Consider the following 16775-nt stretch of genomic DNA (forward strand, 5'->3'; position numbering starts at 1 on the left):
ATTAAGCTATAAAAAAAATTACAATGAGTAGAAGAGGGAGACTGGACTGTAATCGTCACATAAGCACTTTAGTGCAATTAGTCTGATTTCCATGCAGGCATTCTGTTCATTGTTATGTGCGTGTCGTCCTAATGGTGCTTCTCTTTCTCTAGCTCCAGATGGCCACCCTGCAGCAGCAGCAGAACTCTCTGATGAGAAAGGTGAAGAGGACCCTGCCTAGCCCTCCTCCAGAAGAAATCCCTCTCCCCATCGTCACCCCAGCCATGTCCCACATGTACAGCAGCCCCCCGGGGATGCAGCCCCAGAGGGTGCTGCCAAGGCCTGCCCAGGGAGTCACTAAGGCTGGCCTGCTGAGCGAGCTGAAGGCCGTGGAGCAGGAGTCTACCAAGCTCCGCAAGCAGCAGCAGGAGTTGGAGGAGGAGGAGAAGGAGATTGACGCCAAGCTGCGGTACCTGGAACTGGGCATCCATCAGCGCAAGGAGACCCTGGTGAAGGAGAGGGAAAGGAGGGAGCTGGCCTACATGCGCTGCATGGGTGACGCCCGTGACTACATGTCGGACACCGAGCTTAACAACCTGAGGATGGTTGCGGCCACGGGGACATTCGATGGTAACGGTCTGCTGACGAGGCCTAGTACGGCGCCTCTGAGCCAGTTCACCAATGACCTCGGCCCGGCCTCCCAGTACCCGCCCACCTCCTCCTACATGGCCTATCAGTACGCACAGAGCCAGCCCACACCCACACAGCAGCCAACCGCTGCTTACCAACAGATCGGTTTCCAGCCCCCTCAGTACCCAACAGCTGGCCAGCCCCAGCCAGGCACCTTCCAGCCACACCCACCCCAAGGCCCAGGTTACCAGACCCAGCCAGGCTACCCAGCCCACGGGGGCTATGGCCAGCCATCCTACCATACAGACCTGGGCATGCAGCAGCATAGCCACCAGGGTTTCCAGCCTCCCAACCCCTCTATCCCAGGCCAACACCTCCCCTACCCAGGCCAGAGCCCCTATCCCGGCCAGGGGATGTCCTATCAGTCCCAGGCTGAGATCCTTACTGTCCACCAGAGGCCTCGTCAGACCTCCCTGGCCGACCTGGAACAGAAGCTGCCCACCAACTACGAGGTGATCAGTAACCCTGCCGTCTCAGTGGCCACATCAGCTCCAGACACCTGCTTTGGCTCAGTCTATGCCTCTAACACCATGCCCAACGCCTACGGGCAGTACCGCCCCCCGGAACCTGTGCTGACCCACGGTGTGGACAGCCCCACATCAGCCTATGCTGCAGACGGCCTCTACACCTCCAACCTGGAGCAGAATATCCCCAGGAACTACGTCATGATTGACGACATCAGCGAGCTGACCAAAGAGAACACGGGCCCTGCTGTTGATGCTCTTGGCCATCCAATAGGAGGACGCTACGGTGAGAACGGCCCCGTGCGCCAGACTGGCTACGGCAATGAGCCTGTGGACCCGTACATGCCTGCAGGCACCACGGGCTACCACCAGCAGGGCGCTGTGGACCCCCGGACCAGCACTACTGGGGGATCTTCTTATTACTATGACGACTATAATAAACACCCCAGCACAACACGTCCAGGGGGCCCAGGGCCCCAAAAACACCCATCCAAGAACCTGGCCCCTGCTGTGGTCTCCTCCGGTAAGCGCAGCAAGCACAGGAAGCAAGGCATGGAGCAGAAGATCTCAAAGTTCTCCCCCATCGAGGAGGCGCGGGACGTGGAGTCTGACCTGGCCTCTTACACCATGACCACCTCTACCGGTGGCAGCTGCACCGTGGTGTCCCGGTCCGGGGTGAAGAAGAGCGGCTACGACCAGCAGAAGTACTATGGCGGCCAGCCGGGAAGCCGGGAAGCCCTGGAAGAGGAGGACCGGATGTACGGCTCGGGGAGATCCCGGTCTACAGGCTACGGCATGGACAAGATCTCCTCCAGGGACTCCTCAGGCTACAGAAGCAAGTCCTACGAGAGGGACGCCTTGGAGCGGTCTCAGAGAGGCAACCGCGGTGGACGGAACTCAGAGGAGGAGAGCCCCCTCAGCCCCGTGGGGAAGCCTGTGGGGATCGGACGAGGCGGCACTGGGGTACCAGGGGATCCCCATGACGTGAGGAACCAGTATGGCTCCAGCCACTCCCTGCCGGACGTCCAGGATCACCACATGAAGGACCTGCCCAGGAGCCACGTATACAAACCAGATGACTCATACCTTGTAGACGACATGCACGCAGCTGTGTCGGACAGCGAAGGTAACTGGTGCTGAATGCCACTAACTGCCTGACCTCCTCTGTCTCTCTGTCTGCTGGAAGGAGTCTGTATGCCAAGTGTGGTCTTCAGAGTAGCACGACGGCTCCTTCTATTATGTGATTGTTTGAAAAGACGTGCATGTTGTGCCCAATGCATAAACCGCATATGCCTATGTTTCGTATATCTTTTTCTGTTTTTGCATGCTGAAAACATTTCAATTTTTTGAGTTTTGTGATTTTACATGTTTTTGCTGTTTTTTGTTTGACTCTGAAAGACTTTGCATGTTTTTGAGACTTTGGGCCCGTCTTTTTGTCTGTCTTCCGCATGGCTTCAGTTCAGTCTGCATGTCTCTCTTCTTCTCCTCACTTCACATCACAAAACAAAAGGAAACTGACTGATGATAATCTTTGTTGTCCAAAAAGCCTATCATCTGGGTCAGGAGGAAACGGACTGGTTTGAGAAGCCGAGGGAGGCTCGCGCCAACCGCTCCAGACACCACGGGAGTGCAGGCCACATCTCCACAGGTAGACAACAGACCGGCGCCAACGTGAAGCACACCTACCATGACTACGACGAGCCCCCCGAGGAGCAGGACCTGTGGCCTCAGGATGAGTACAACAACCAACCTCGCCACCCCTCGTCCACCTCATCATCCCGTGACCACCGTGGTTACCATGGCAGTAGCGGCGGCAGTTCGGGGAGGCACTCATCTTCCCGCCACTCTGGCGAGGAGCCCCGGTCATCCAGCCGCTCCTCCAGAACACACCCCAAAGACCCATCCGCCCGCTCTGAGGGCCGTGGATCCTCCTCCACCCAGAAGAGGGGAGGCTCGGAACCCCGTTCCTCCCGGGAGGGCTACCGGGATCGGGACTCTGGGGACTACTCCTCCCGTGATCCGGCCTCTGGACACCACCGCGAGGGCACCGGAGGCAGGGGTCAGAGGCCACCGGGCTCGTCATCCAGGAGACAGGAGGGGGTGCCCTCTGCAGGGGCCAAGCAGGGCCAGGGGCAGCAACCCCAGGGTGGTCCAGGGGGGCCCCAGCAGCAGGGGCAGCGTTCCAGTGGGCAGTCCCAGTCAGGCAGACAGCCTGGGTCCCAGGGGCCAGACGGGGGACAGCCAGCCCAGCAGCCTGGCCAGCAGCCTGGCCAGCAGCAGCAACGCACCCAGCAGCAGCAGCCCCTGCAGCAGAGCCAGCTTCCTCAGACCACTGCTGGTGGGCCTCAGGCCAATCCAGGGACCGCAGGGCCAGGTCCCATGGCAGGACCAGGGACAGGACCAGGGACAGGACCAGGTACAGGACCAGGGGCAGGACCAGGAGCGGCACAGCACCAGGATAAACCTGTCCAGACTCCGGCACAAGGCCGGCAGCCAGCTGGACCCGCCACAGGCCAGTCACCAACCACAGTCGTAAGTACATCTTAGATGGGGTTGGTATTTCAAGATCCATTGAATGTCATGTGAAAATGTATGCCATCTTACTTTCTACCTCTTGGTGAACAGCTAGACAGTAATGATTTTGTTCCCCTCTCTTTCTGTTCTGTGACAGGTGACCCCTGCTACACCTGCAGCAGCCATTGGGGGGGTGAAACCTGCAGCAGCGATTGGAGGTGCAGCAGCAGCACAGCCTCCCAAGACAGTCACACCCCCCCTCACAGGCATTGGTGAGACTGACATCTCCCCTATAGTCACATTACATAATTCCCAAACACAGAATGACATAATTCCCAAACACAGAATGACATACTACCCAAACACAGAATGACAAAGTACCCAAACACAGAATGACATACTACCCAAACACAGAATTAAATACTATCCAAACACAGAATTAGATACTACCCAAACAAAGAATGACATACTACCCAAACACAGAAGGACATACTACCCAAACACAGAAGGACATACTACCCAGAAACAGAAGGACATACTACCCAAACACAGAATGACAAGCCCCCGACATACTTGGGCTCCCGAGTGGCGCAGCGGTCTAAGGCACAGCATCTATGTGCTAGAGGCGTCACTACAGTCCCTGGTTCGATCCCAGGCTGTACCACAACCGGCCGTGATCAGGAGTCCCATAGGGCGGCGCACAATTGGCACAGCGTCGTCCGGGTTAGGGGTGGGTTTTACCGGGAAGGCCGTCATTGTAAAATCTGAATTTGTTCTTAACTGACTTGTCTAGTTAAATAAAAATGTAATAAATAAAAATATCATCTGACAGTGCTATTCTTGTTCCTCTGCAGGCTCTAAAGCAGCCCCTCCTGGAGGGATAGGGAGCAGGCCTGGAGGGATAGGTGGGATCGGCAGTGCAGCGGCAGGCCAGCCTCCAGCGGACGGGGGAAACGTTCTCACCAATATCCTAGGAGGGGCGGGAGGGGCTGCCGAGCAGGCAGGGAAACTGGGTGATGGTAAGGCCCTGAGTGCCTGAATACTGGAAAACTGACACAAAAACACTGGGTGCATCTCAAATGGCACCGTATTCCCATACAGTGCACTCCTTTTAGCCAGAGGCCTATGGGCCCTGGTCAAAAGTAGTGCACTATAGCGGGAATAGGGTACAATTTGGGACACAACAAGAGTCTGATGTGGAAGGAATTACAGTTGAACAAATTCTGTATGGTGTGTGTGTTCAGTGGTGGAAAAAGTATACAAAATTGTCATACTTGAGTAAAAGTAAAGAAAATGATTCAAGTATAAGTGAAGGTCACCCAGTATAATACTACTTGAGTAAAAGTTTTTGGTTTTAAATATACACTACCGGTCAAAAGTTTTAGAACACCTTTTTCTTAATTTTTACTATTTTCTTGAATAATAGTGAAGATATCAAAACTATTAAATAACACATATGGAATCATTTAGTAACCAAAAAGGTGTTGAACAAATCAAAAATATATGTAATATTTCAGATTCCACCCTTTGCCTTGATGACAGCTTTGTACACTCTTGGCATTCTCTCAACCAGCTTCACCTGGAATACTTTTCCGACAGTCTTGAAGGAGTTCCCACATATGCGTAGCGCTTGTTGGCTGCTTTTCCATCAATCTTCGGTCCGACTCATCCCAAACCATTTCAATTTGGTTGAGGTCGGGGGGTTTTGGAGGGAAGGTCATTTGATGCAGAACCATCACAGCCTGGAGGTGTGTTGGGTCATTGTCCTGTTGAAAAATAAATGATAGTCCCTCTAAGCCCAAACCAGATGGCATGGCGTATCACTGCAGAATGCTGTGGTAGCCATGCTGGTTAAGTGTGCCTTGAATTCTAAATAAATCACAGACAGTGTCACCAGCAAAGCACCCCCACACCATAACACCTCCTCCTCCTCCATGCTTTACGGTGGGAAATACACATGCAGAGATCATCCGTTCACTCACACCACGTCTCACAAAGACACAGTGGTTGGAACCAAAATTCTCTAATTTGGACTCCAGACCAGAGGACACATTGGCACCGGTCTAATGTCCATTGCTCGTGTTTCTTGGCCCAAGCAAGTCTCACCTTATTATTGGTGTCCTTTAGTAGTGGTTTCTTTGCAGCAATTTAACCATGAAGGCCTGATTCACAAAGTCTCTTCTGAACAGTTGATGTTGAGATGTGTCTGTTACTTGAACTCTGTGAAGCATTTATTTGGGCTGCAATTTATGAGGCTAGTAACTCTAATGAACTTATCCTCATGAGAGCCAGTTCATCATAGCGCTTGATAGTTTTTCAAAGTTCATGATATTTTCCGCATTGACTAACTTTCATGTCTTAAAGTAATGATGGATTGTTGTTTCTCTTTGCTTATTTAAGCTGTTCTTACCATAATATGGACTTGGTATTTTACCAAATAGGGCTATCTTCTGTATACCCCCCCCCCCCCCCCACACACACACACCTTGTCACAACACAACTGATTGACTCAAACACATTAAGAAGGAAAGAATTTCCACAAATGAACTTTTAAGAAGGCTGTTAATTAAATCTCTTAATTGAAATGCATTCCAGGTGACTGCCTTGTGAAGCTGGTTGAGAGAATGCCAAGAATGTGCAAAGCTGTCATGGCAATGGGTGGCTATTTGAAGAATCTCAAATAGAAAATATACAGTGGCAAGAAAATGTATGTGAACCCTTCGGAAATACCTGGATTTCTTCATATATAAATTGGTCATGACATTTGATCTGATATTCATCTAGGCCACAACAATAGACAAACACAGTCTGCTTAAACTAATAATACACAAACAATTACATGTTTTCATTTCTTTATTGAACACACCGTGTAAACATTCACAGTGCAGGGTGGAAAAAGTATGTGAACCCTTGGATTTAATAACTGGTTGACCCTCTTTTGGCAGCAATAACTTCAACCAAACATTTTCTGTAGTTGATGATCAGACCTGCACAACAGTCAGGATGAATTTTGGACCATTCCTCTTTACAAAACTGTTTCAGTTCAGTAATATTCATGGGATGTCTGGACTCTGACTGGGCCACTCCAGAAGGCGTATTTTCTTCTGTTGATGCCATTCTGTTGTCGATTTACTTCTGTGTTTTGGGTCGTTGTCCTGTTGCATCACCCAACTTCATTTGAGCTTCAGTTGGCAGACAGATAGCCTAACATTCTCCTGCAGAATGTCTTGATAAACTTGGGAATTAATTTTTCTGTCGATGATAGCAATCTGTCCAGGCCCTGAGGCAGCAAAGCAGCTCCAAACCATGATGCTCCCTCCACCATACTTTACAGTTGGTTTGAGGTTTTGATGTTGGTGTGCTGTGCTGTGCTGTGCTGTGCCTGTTTTTCTCCACACATGGTGCTGTGTCTTCCTTCCAAACAACTCAACTGTAGTTTCATCTGTCCACAGAATATTTTGCCAGTAGCGCTGTGGAACATCCAGGTGCACTTTTGCAAACTTCAGACGTGCAGCAATGTTTTTATTGGACAGCAGTGGCTTCTTCTGTGGTGTCCTCCCATGAACACCATTCTTGTTTAGTGTTTTATATATCGTAGACTCATTACCAGAGATTTCTGTCAATCTTTAGCTGACACTCTAGGATTCTTCTTAACCTCATTGAGCATTCTGCGCTGTGCTCTTGCAGTCATCTTTGCAGGACAGCCACTCCTAGGGAGAGTAGCAACAGTGCTGAACTTTCTCCATTTATAGACAATTTGTGTTACTGTGGACTGATGAACATCAAGGCTTTTAGAGATAATTTTGTAACCCTTTTCAGCTTTTTGCAAGTCAACAGTTCTTAGATCTGAGATCTCTTTTGTTCGAGGCATGGTTCACATCAGGCAATGCTTCTTGTGAATAGCAAACAAACATTTTGTGAGTGCTTTTTATAGGGCGAGGCAGCTCTAACCAACATCTCCAATCGTGTCTCATTGATTGGACTCCAGGTTAGCTGACTCCGGACTCCAATTAGCTTTTGGAGAAGTCATTGACCTAGGGGGTTCACATACTGTTTTCCAACCAACACTGTGAATCTTTAAATTATGTATTCAATGTAGACAATAAAAATACAATAATTTGTGTGTTATTAGTTTAAGCACACCATGTTTGTCTATTGTTGTGACTTAAATGACGATCAGATCAAATTTGATGACCAATTTATGCAGAAATGCAGGTAATTCCAAAGGGTTCACATACTCTTTCTTGCCACTGTATTTTGATTTGTTTAACACTTTTTTGGTTACTACATGACTCCATATGTGTTATTTCCTAGTTTGGATGTCTTCACTATTATTCTACAATGTAGAAAATAGTAAAATAAAGAAAAACCCTTCAATAAGTAGGTGTTTAAAATATGTTGACCGGTAGTGTACTTAAGTATCAAAAGTAAATGTTATTGCTAAAATATACTTAAGTATCAAAAGTAAATGTTATTGCTAAAATATACTTAAGTATCAAAAGTAAATGTTATTGCTAAAATATACTTAAGTATCAAAAGTAAAAGTTTAAATTATTTAAAATTCCTTATATCAAGCAAATCAGACGCCACCATTTTCTTGTTGATTTATTTACGTATAGCCGGGGGCACACTCCAACAATCAGACATAATTTACAAACGAAGCATGTGTGTTTAGTGAGTCCGCCAGATCAGAGGCAGTAGGGATGACTAGGATGTTATTTTGATAAGTGTGTGAATTGGAGCATTTTCCTGTCCTGATAAGCATTCAAAATGTAACAAGTACTTTTTGGTGTCAGGGAAAATGTATGGAGTAATAAGTACATTATGTCCTATAGGAATGTATTGAAGTAAAAGTAAAAGTTGTCAAAATATAAATAGTGAACAAAAACTACTTAAGTAGTACTTTGAAGTATTTTTGCTTAAGTACTTTACGCCGCTGTGTGTGTGTCCTTAGTCGGTGATGTTCTTTCTTAGTGATTGAATATAATACAAACATTGATCCTTTATAAGATACACACCTACTACAGAATATTCTGTGAAATGTACTAATGTGCTATCTTACTGTCTTAAACATTATTCTTTCATTATTTTCATCCCCCCCCCTTCCCCATCTATCTCTTTTACACAGCTATTTCTGGCCTCGGCAAGAAGTTCACTTCGTTTTGGTGAACGGAAGAGAGGAGGGTAAATGCCATGGATTTGTGATTTTCTTCGATGTAAAGCTTACTTAGTTGACACTTGCAGTTTGCTAGTGTGTTGCGGAAGTCCCAGGGGTGAGGGACAGCTTGTGTTTGTCTTGCAGGGTATGAGGACTTGAGATGGAGAGGGATTGGAGGCTTGGTACTGGAAAAACCTATGAAACTGTTTACGCCATTTTATACATTTCACTATCACAAGGAAAGGGAGGAGGAGGGAAGAGGAGGGTACCTGAGCGCATCAGTGAGTATCTCATTACCTCTCCCTTCCCTTGCGAGATGAATACATTTCTTAACACATTGGGGCTGTGGGCCTTGTCTTAGGAGAAAAATGGTGTAATGAGAGATTTTTTTATAGGATAGTGAATCATCATTCTGTGGGCCCCAGTTTGTGTGTGTGTGTGTGTGTGTGTGTGTGTGTGTGTGTGTGTATGTGTGTGTGTGTGTGCGTATGGAAGGACAGCATGATTCCCCTTGTCCTCTGCTTATTTCCAAGATGTATATGAGTGTTTATTAAATATTTAAATATATTGAAATAGCTTTCATCTTTTTAGAAGTTAAATACTCACCCCTCAAAGTAGTAATACTATCAACAATGTTTAAGGTTAGGTTTAATGCAGTACGGGATACAGATCTGCAGTACGGGATACAGATCTGCAGTACGGGATACAGATCTGCAGTACGGGATACAGATCTGCAACCCCAATGGCACCCTGTTCCCTATATAGTGCACCACGTCTGCTCAGGGCCCATAGATATCTGGTCAAAAGTGCTCTAGGTAGGGAATAAGGTGCCATTTGGGATGCAGACAGTATCTTCAAGCTGTGGCAGCAGTCCCACACTGTGATGGATAAAGTGTTGTATCAGCTGGATATTTGCATAGATTAACATAGATCCATGTCTGCATAATGCATAATGTAGTAGCATGAGTGAACTGATGACTCATTAAGTACTGTAATTGTATATTCTGTCTGACCAGCTGGGTGCATTTTTCTCTTTTTTTTCCTTCTAATTTTCCCCTCTCTCTTTCTCTCATTTTCTTTCTTTCTCTCGCTCTCTTTCTCCCACTTGCTATTTTCTCTCAACCCACGTTACCACCAATCAGGGCTGGAATCAAAGGATGCCTGGTCAGCACTGAACTCCCCAGACATGAGCACACAACATGATCAGAATTAGAATGGGTGGATGCTTTGTCAGCACTGGCTGGGATCTCCAGACATGAGCAGAGGATGGAGGAGAGGACGAAGTGGATGGATATCAAGTCAGAGCGGGGGTCCCAAGCATGAGCAAACTATTCAAGAGAAACTTTTGCTGCTGCCTCTGCTGGCTGTAAGTGAAAATCAGATGTACATTAATCCAGTGTGTGTGTGTCTCTGTGTGTGTGTGTCTCTGTGTGTGTGTGTCTCTGTGTGCTCTTGTTTATTGTGCATTTTCAGTTAATTGGTTCTCTGCTGTGTCAAGTCAGGTAAACAGAATGACTGTGTCCATGTTCTCACTCTGCTGGAGAGGTCAGAGGTTAGAGCCCAGGATAGGTCCAGGAGGTTTACCCGTTCACTTGTCCACACAGAGCACTATAATTAGCCAATGGATGAGCAGACTAACCATGGCTTTATACTGTCATTCCATGCACACACACGCACGGACACACAGACATGCGCGCGCACACACAGAAACTGTGAAGCCCACAGAATGATAATTTACTATCCTATAAACAATCCCTCATTACATGGTAGAATGGACTAACACTATAGAATTGTTTTGCAAACGAAATACATTTCAATGCAGTTCTATTGGGCCCCTGTTCAAAACACATGAAGACTAATTGGGTCCCTGCTTTCTCTTTCTGGACACTGCTATCTCTACTAGAACTAGTTATTATGGCATCTGGGTTGGGTTGACCGTGATATCATAGGGCGTGACACCAGGTGCCTCTCTGTGTGTGGGGCAGGGGGTGAGGGATCCTGTGATCCAGTGCAGGGATCTAGAGATAAACCCAGCTCAGTGCCTCTTTGAGCAGCAGGCAAGCCTTCTCAGCCCCGGGGATTACTGACAATCCCAGCAGGGCTCTGATTGGCTGCAACCGCCCGGGGAGGGAGGGGCTTGGGACATAGTGGGTGAGTTTGTTTTGCAAGGGCCTGGTGGCCCGGGTGGGCGGAGTTTGCACATTTTAGACCATGTCCACCCACCCGGGGCACCGGGCCGAGCAAAACAAACCGGCCCAGTGACGCATAGGGGGGAGTAGTGAAACTGGAAGCACTCAGCGTGACTGTCTTGGGCCAGTTGTGAGGTCTTAGATAGGGAGTGTGGTCTGTTTTAGTGAGGTGTCAACTCGTGGTGGGTGTGGCCTACTACTGCACAGCCGCGTTAGAAGTGTAGCGCAACTAGTCGATGAGGGGAAAGGTCACGAGCAAAACTCAGTACATTCGGATGAACCTTTCTAATCAGTCATATTGCAGAGCTTGTATTTATTGCCCTATTTTAGAGCTCGGAGCTTTAAAAAAATAAATAATAATGACTTTGTTCAACAACAAAAAGTATTGTTATAGAGAGTTTTACAATAATTCCCTGGTATTAGGGTGTGGGATTGGTTCCCATGGTAAATAGAGTCTGGCACTGGAATGTTAGCCACTGGATGACCCTCCATGCTGCATGAGCTCTGGCTCAGGGATTTAAGGGAATACTGTGAATAAAGACAGTGGTTCTCTCTTTCTCTTGTTCTCTCTCTCTGTCCCTGTTTCTTTCTCTTGTTCTCTCTCTGTCCCTGTTTCTTTCTCTTGTTCTCTCTCTGTCCCTGTTTTTTTCTCTTGTTCTCTCTCTGCCCCTGTTTCTTTCTCATTCTCTCTCTCTGTCCCTGTTTCTTTCTCTCATTCTCTCTGTCTGTCCCTGTTTCTTTCTCTCATTCTCTCTCTGTCTGTCCCTGTTTCTTTCTCTCATTCTCTCTGTCTGTCCCTGTTTCTTTCTCTCGTTCTCTCTCTCTCTGTCCTTGTTTCTTCCTCTCGTTCTCTCTCTCTGTCCCTGTTTCTTTCTCTCGTTCTCTCTCTGTCCCTGTTTCTTTCTCTCGTTCTCTCTGTCTGTCCCTGTTTCTTTATCTCGTTCTCTCTCTCTGTCCCTGTTTCTTTCTCTCATTCTCTCTCTCTGTCCCTGTTACTTTCTCTCGTTCTCTCTCTCTTTCTGTCTGTTTCTTTCTCTCGTTCTCTCTCTCTGTCCATTTCTTTCTCTCGTTCTCTCTCTGTCCCTGTTTCTTTCTCTCGTTCTCTCTCTCTGTCTGTCCCTGTTTCTTTCTCTCGTTCTCTCTCTCTGTCTGTCCCTGTTTCTTTCTCTCATTCTGTCTCTGTCCCTGTTTCTTTCTCTCATTCTCTCTCTCTGTCCCTGTTTCTTTCTCTCATTCTCTCTCTCTGTCCCTGTTTCTTTCTCTCATTCTCTCTCTGTCTGTCCCTGTTTCTTTCTCTCGTTCTCTCTCTCTGTCTGTCCCTGTTTCTTTCTCTCGTTCTCTCTCTCTGTCCCTGTTTCTTTCTCTCATTCTGTCTCTGTCCCTGTTTCTTTCTCTTGTTCTCTCTCTCTGTCTGTCCCTGTTTCTTTCTCTCGTTCTCTCTCTTTCTGTCCCTGTTTCTTTCTCTCGTTCTCTCTCTCTGTCTGTCCCTGTTTCTTTCTCTCGTTCTCTCTCTCTGTCCCTGTTTCTTTCTCTCATTCTGTCTCTGTCCCTGTTTCTTTCTCTCATTCTCTCTCTCTGTCCTTGTTTCTTTCTCTCATTCTCTCTCTCTGTCCCTGTTTCTTTCTCTCATTCTGTCTCTGTCCCTGTTTCTTTCTCTTGTTCTCTCTCTCTGTCTATCCCTGTTTCTTTCTCTCGTTCTCTCCCTCTCTCTGTCCCTGTTTCTTTCTCTCGTTCTCTCTCTGTCCCTGTTTCTTTCTCTCGTTCTCTCTCTCTCTGTCCCTGTTTCTTTCTCTCATTCTCTCTCTCTGTCCCTGTTACTTTCTCTCGTTCTCTCTCTCTGTCCGTTTCTTTCTCTCGTTCTCTCTCTGTCCCTGTTTCTTTCTCTCGTTCTCTCTCTCTGTCTGTCCCTGTTTCTTTCTCTCGTTCTCTCTCTCTGTCTGTCCCTGTTTCTTTCTCTCGTTCTCTCTCTCTCTGTCCCTGTTTCTTTCTCTCATTCTCTCTCTCTGTCCCTGTTACTTTCTCTCGTTCTCTCTCTCTGTCCGTTTCTTTCTCTCGTTCTCTCTCTGTCCCTGTTTCTTTCTCTCATTCTCTCTCTCTGTCCCTGTTTCTTTCTCTCGTTCTCTCTCTGTCTGTCCCTGTTTCTTTCTCTCGTTCTCTCTCTCTGTCTGTCCCTGTTTCTTTCTCTCGTTCTCTCTCTCTGTCCCTGTTTCTTTCTCTCATTCTGTCTCTGTCCCTGTTTCTTTCTCTCATTCTCTCTCTCTGTCCTTGTTTCTTTCTCTCATTCTCTCTCTCTGTCCCTGTTTCTTTCTCTCATTCTGTCTCTGTCCCTGTTTCTTTCTCTTGTTCTCTCTCTCTGTCTGTCCCTGTTTCTTTCTCTCGTTCTCTCCCTCTGTCTGTCCCTGTTTCTTTCTCTCATTCTGTCTCTGTCCCTGTTTCTTTCTCTAATTCTGTCTCTGTCCCTGTTTCTTTCTCTAATTCTGTCTCTGTCCCTGTTTCTTTCTCTCGTTCTCTCTCTCTGTCTGTCCCTGTTTTTTTCTCTCATTCTGTCTCTGTCCCTGTTTCTTTCTCTCGTTCTCTCTCTCTCTCTCTCTGTCCCTGTTTCTTTCTCTCGTTCTCTCTCTGTCCCTGTTTCTTTCTCTCATTCTCTCTCTGTCCCTGTTTCTTTCTCTCATTCTCTCTCTGTCCCTGTTTCTTTCTCTCATTCTCTCTCTTTGTCTGTTCCTGTTTCTTTCTCTCGTTCTCTCTCTCTGTCTGTTCCTGTTTCTTTCTCTCTTGATCTCTCTCTCTCTCTCTCTCTCTCTCTCTCTCTTTCCCTCTCATTGTGTCTGTTTTCTCTCTCTCAATTCAATTAACATGTTCAATTCAAAGGGCTTAATTGGCATGGGAAACATACTGTATGTTTACATCTCTCTCTCGCTCTCTCTCTTTCTCGCTCTAAAGGACACTGAGCTGAACCATGTGTGAGGAATGAGAATGGAATTGTGTGTATACGTGGGCCCTTTTGTCTGCCTGTAGGGAAGGCGTGTGCGCACACACATAGTTATCCCTCCAGCGGTACAGTATTACAGTTCTACAGCTCTCCTCTGCCCCCTTGAGGTGAAATCAAGTCCTGAAATATTTCAAATCAAATCACAGTCTATTTGTCGCATGCACAGATCAGCAGATGTTAAAGCAGGTGTAGCAAAACCCTTACGTTTCTAGCTCCAGCAATGCAGTGTCTAACAGTGCAATGCTGATACACAAATACACAAAAAAAAAACAGAAATGAAGAAATATCAGAATGAGCAATGTCAGAGTCCTGAATATAAATACGTGGAGGTGTATAGGCAGTCTGGACAATGTGTAAGTAGGAAAATGTACTGGCTGTCCAGCAGTAGTTATATAGGATGAGCTACAGTATGTCTAGAATACAGTACGTACATATAAAGTGACGAATCAATTAGTTAGCTTAATTTCTCAGAGGTCAAATAAAATGTCAGCAAAATAATGTCGCAGGAACTCTATGGGACAGTAATGAACACTCTGTGTACTGTCAATTGTAATGCCCTGTGTTTTGCCTGTGTTTGTCATATGATTCAAATGCCTGTGACATATTGGATCCTAATGCAACACACACCGTATAGATTCGGTGCATATTGTTCTCGTAGCGTTGCAACATTTTGGTACGTTTGCCAGAAATCCCTGGTTTTCCAGAAATCCCATTTGGAAGATTCCTGGAATCAGGAGGACATAAACTGAAAATCTGGGAATCTTCCAACCGGGAAGATGGACAATCGGGGAGTTTTGGGAAAGTTACCGGAATTTTGGAACCTTTAGATCTCAGTAGAAATGATCTCCAGGTGAGGGACACTGATCTTTGACCTTGTGTTTTCAGATACACCAACAGAATGCCAGGGAGAGCCTGCCTCACAGCTCCCGTAAGAGAGTGAATAAGACAGATTGAATCCTCACCTCCCTGTCGGTTGTCTGCTTACTGAGAGATATAACTCCGGATCCAGGTACAGGACAGGGAGCTGTCACACACCTTAGGCTTGGCTTCAGCATCTCTCAGCTCAGGGGGACAGCAACGGAGGACGCTGTTTTTTCACCTGAATGTCTTGTATCACTCGCTGAGGTTCTCCTGTTGGAAAACCAGGCCAGATGGGAGCGATTGTAGTTGAGGGAAGCTTCATAGTGCCCTCTACAGGGCATTGAGGGGAAGTCACTCTGTCTGAGGAGTCCACATCTGACCACAATCTACTCGGGGCAAGTCCCAAATGACACCCTATTCCCTATTTAGTGCACTACTTTCGACCAGGGTCCTTTGGGCTCTGGTCAAAAGTAGTGTATTATATTGGAAATATATAGGAAATAGAGGCCCTTTTGGGATGCAGAGTCTGTCTGAAGAGTCCACATCTGACCAGAATCCTTCACGACCCCACGCTTTTGTGCCCAAAGGGCCTTTTTTTTACAGCATCACCATTATAACGCAATGGAGGAGGTCGACAGAGGTAGACAGCTCATAGGTTTTACTAGTACCAAAGAGACTTCTTCGCTAACTATGACACTCAAACTACTACTACCGGAGGAGGCAAGACGTTACTACGGCGACAGACAAAACAAACAAACAATTCCCTGTTATTAAACCCTTGAATGCTTGGTTTCTATGATCTCTACATTCCAGGGAACGATGACCCTTTCTTTGAATGTGCTTTCATTTCTCCTCCACCTGTTGTGATGATATGATGTCTCCAGAATGCAACATGTACATGTGGACATGGGAATGCACGCACAATAATAATAATCGAACAGAAACCCATATCTTCTCAATACTTTTCCCACCACCATGTCCAGAAGAGGGGCCACTAGACATTACTAGACGAGTAGGATCACGAGAGGTGGAGGAGCTACCAGTGGTGCCCCACCAATGAGAGTGTGAGATCTACACAGAAGAGAGAACCAAACGGAGCGCAAGTAAGCGTGGCCACGGCTGTTTTTTGTTTGTTTGTTAGCCATCACAAAGCCATCAGTTGTCAATCCCAGAGCACTTTGGGACTTTGTTGTTGTTTCGTTTCTTTTTATGATCTATTTGTTGATTTATTTTCATCTTGTTTAGTTTCTTATCATTTCTGCCTGGTATTTTTTGGGAAAAGAAGAGCCTTATTCGGTCCATATTTTTTACTTGTATACCTCATATGTTTTGAAATGTCCATCATACCTTTCTTAATTTATTTTTTTTGCACAAATGTATACTACTGTATGTATATACATCTAGCTAGAACACTGATAATGTAAATGATTCATTTGTGTATTTATTAATTTATATTTATGTGACTTCTGTATTTTTTTGTTTCATGTTTTTCTTTGGTAAATCTATTTATATTTGAATGGTCTATGGTTTTCTTATGAATTATCTCGTGTTTGAATAATTTGCTGGTTGATTTTTAAAAGCAATAGCATGCAGAAAACGTTGTACAGCACAATGGTGTTAATGTTGTTTAAATTCGTGCTTGGGGATATCTGAGACATGTTGAATAACATCAGTAAATGTGTCTGAGAGAGTTGCATAAACACACATAAATCTCGGCATTTACGCTAACCCGCCCACACACACACACACACACACACACACACACACACACACACACACACACACACACACACACAGGATTGGTTGGAAGCAATCATCATTTCAAATGTTCTATGCAATGATTCATTTTGAAACTGGAAAAGACTCCAAAAAAGTTTAATATCATGATGACCAATGTTACTCACACGACTCCCAACATCATTGTGAACTGA

General features: G+C 46.3%; 1 protein-coding gene across 1 annotated transcript in view; it reads left to right on the forward strand.

The window, feature by feature from the left end:
* Positions 1–16546, forward strand: part of LOC139370795 (bassoon (presynaptic cytomatrix protein) b) — a 122205-nt gene extending 105659 nt beyond the window's left edge. The window contains exons 6-13 of the mRNA XM_071110566.1: positions 153–2259; positions 2680–3665; positions 3805–3919; positions 4502–4666; positions 8776–8831; positions 8950–9086; positions 9948–10171; positions 14869–16546. Coding sequence (XP_070966667.1) covers positions 153–2259; positions 2680–3665; positions 3805–3919; positions 4502–4666; positions 8776–8816 — 3414 coding nt within the window. The 3' untranslated portion in view covers positions 8817–8831; positions 8950–9086; positions 9948–10171; positions 14869–16546. The remainder of the gene's footprint in view (positions 1–152; positions 2260–2679; positions 3666–3804; positions 3920–4501; positions 4667–8775; positions 8832–8949; positions 9087–9947; positions 10172–14868) is intronic.
* Positions 16547–16775: the final 229 nt, after the last annotated feature.

The sequence above is a fragment of the Oncorhynchus clarkii genome, chromosome 17 (assembly GCF_045791955.1).
Source record: "Oncorhynchus clarkii lewisi isolate Uvic-CL-2024 chromosome 17, UVic_Ocla_1.0, whole genome shotgun sequence".
Lineage (NCBI taxonomy): Eukaryota > Metazoa > Chordata > Actinopteri > Salmoniformes > Salmonidae > Oncorhynchus > Oncorhynchus clarkii.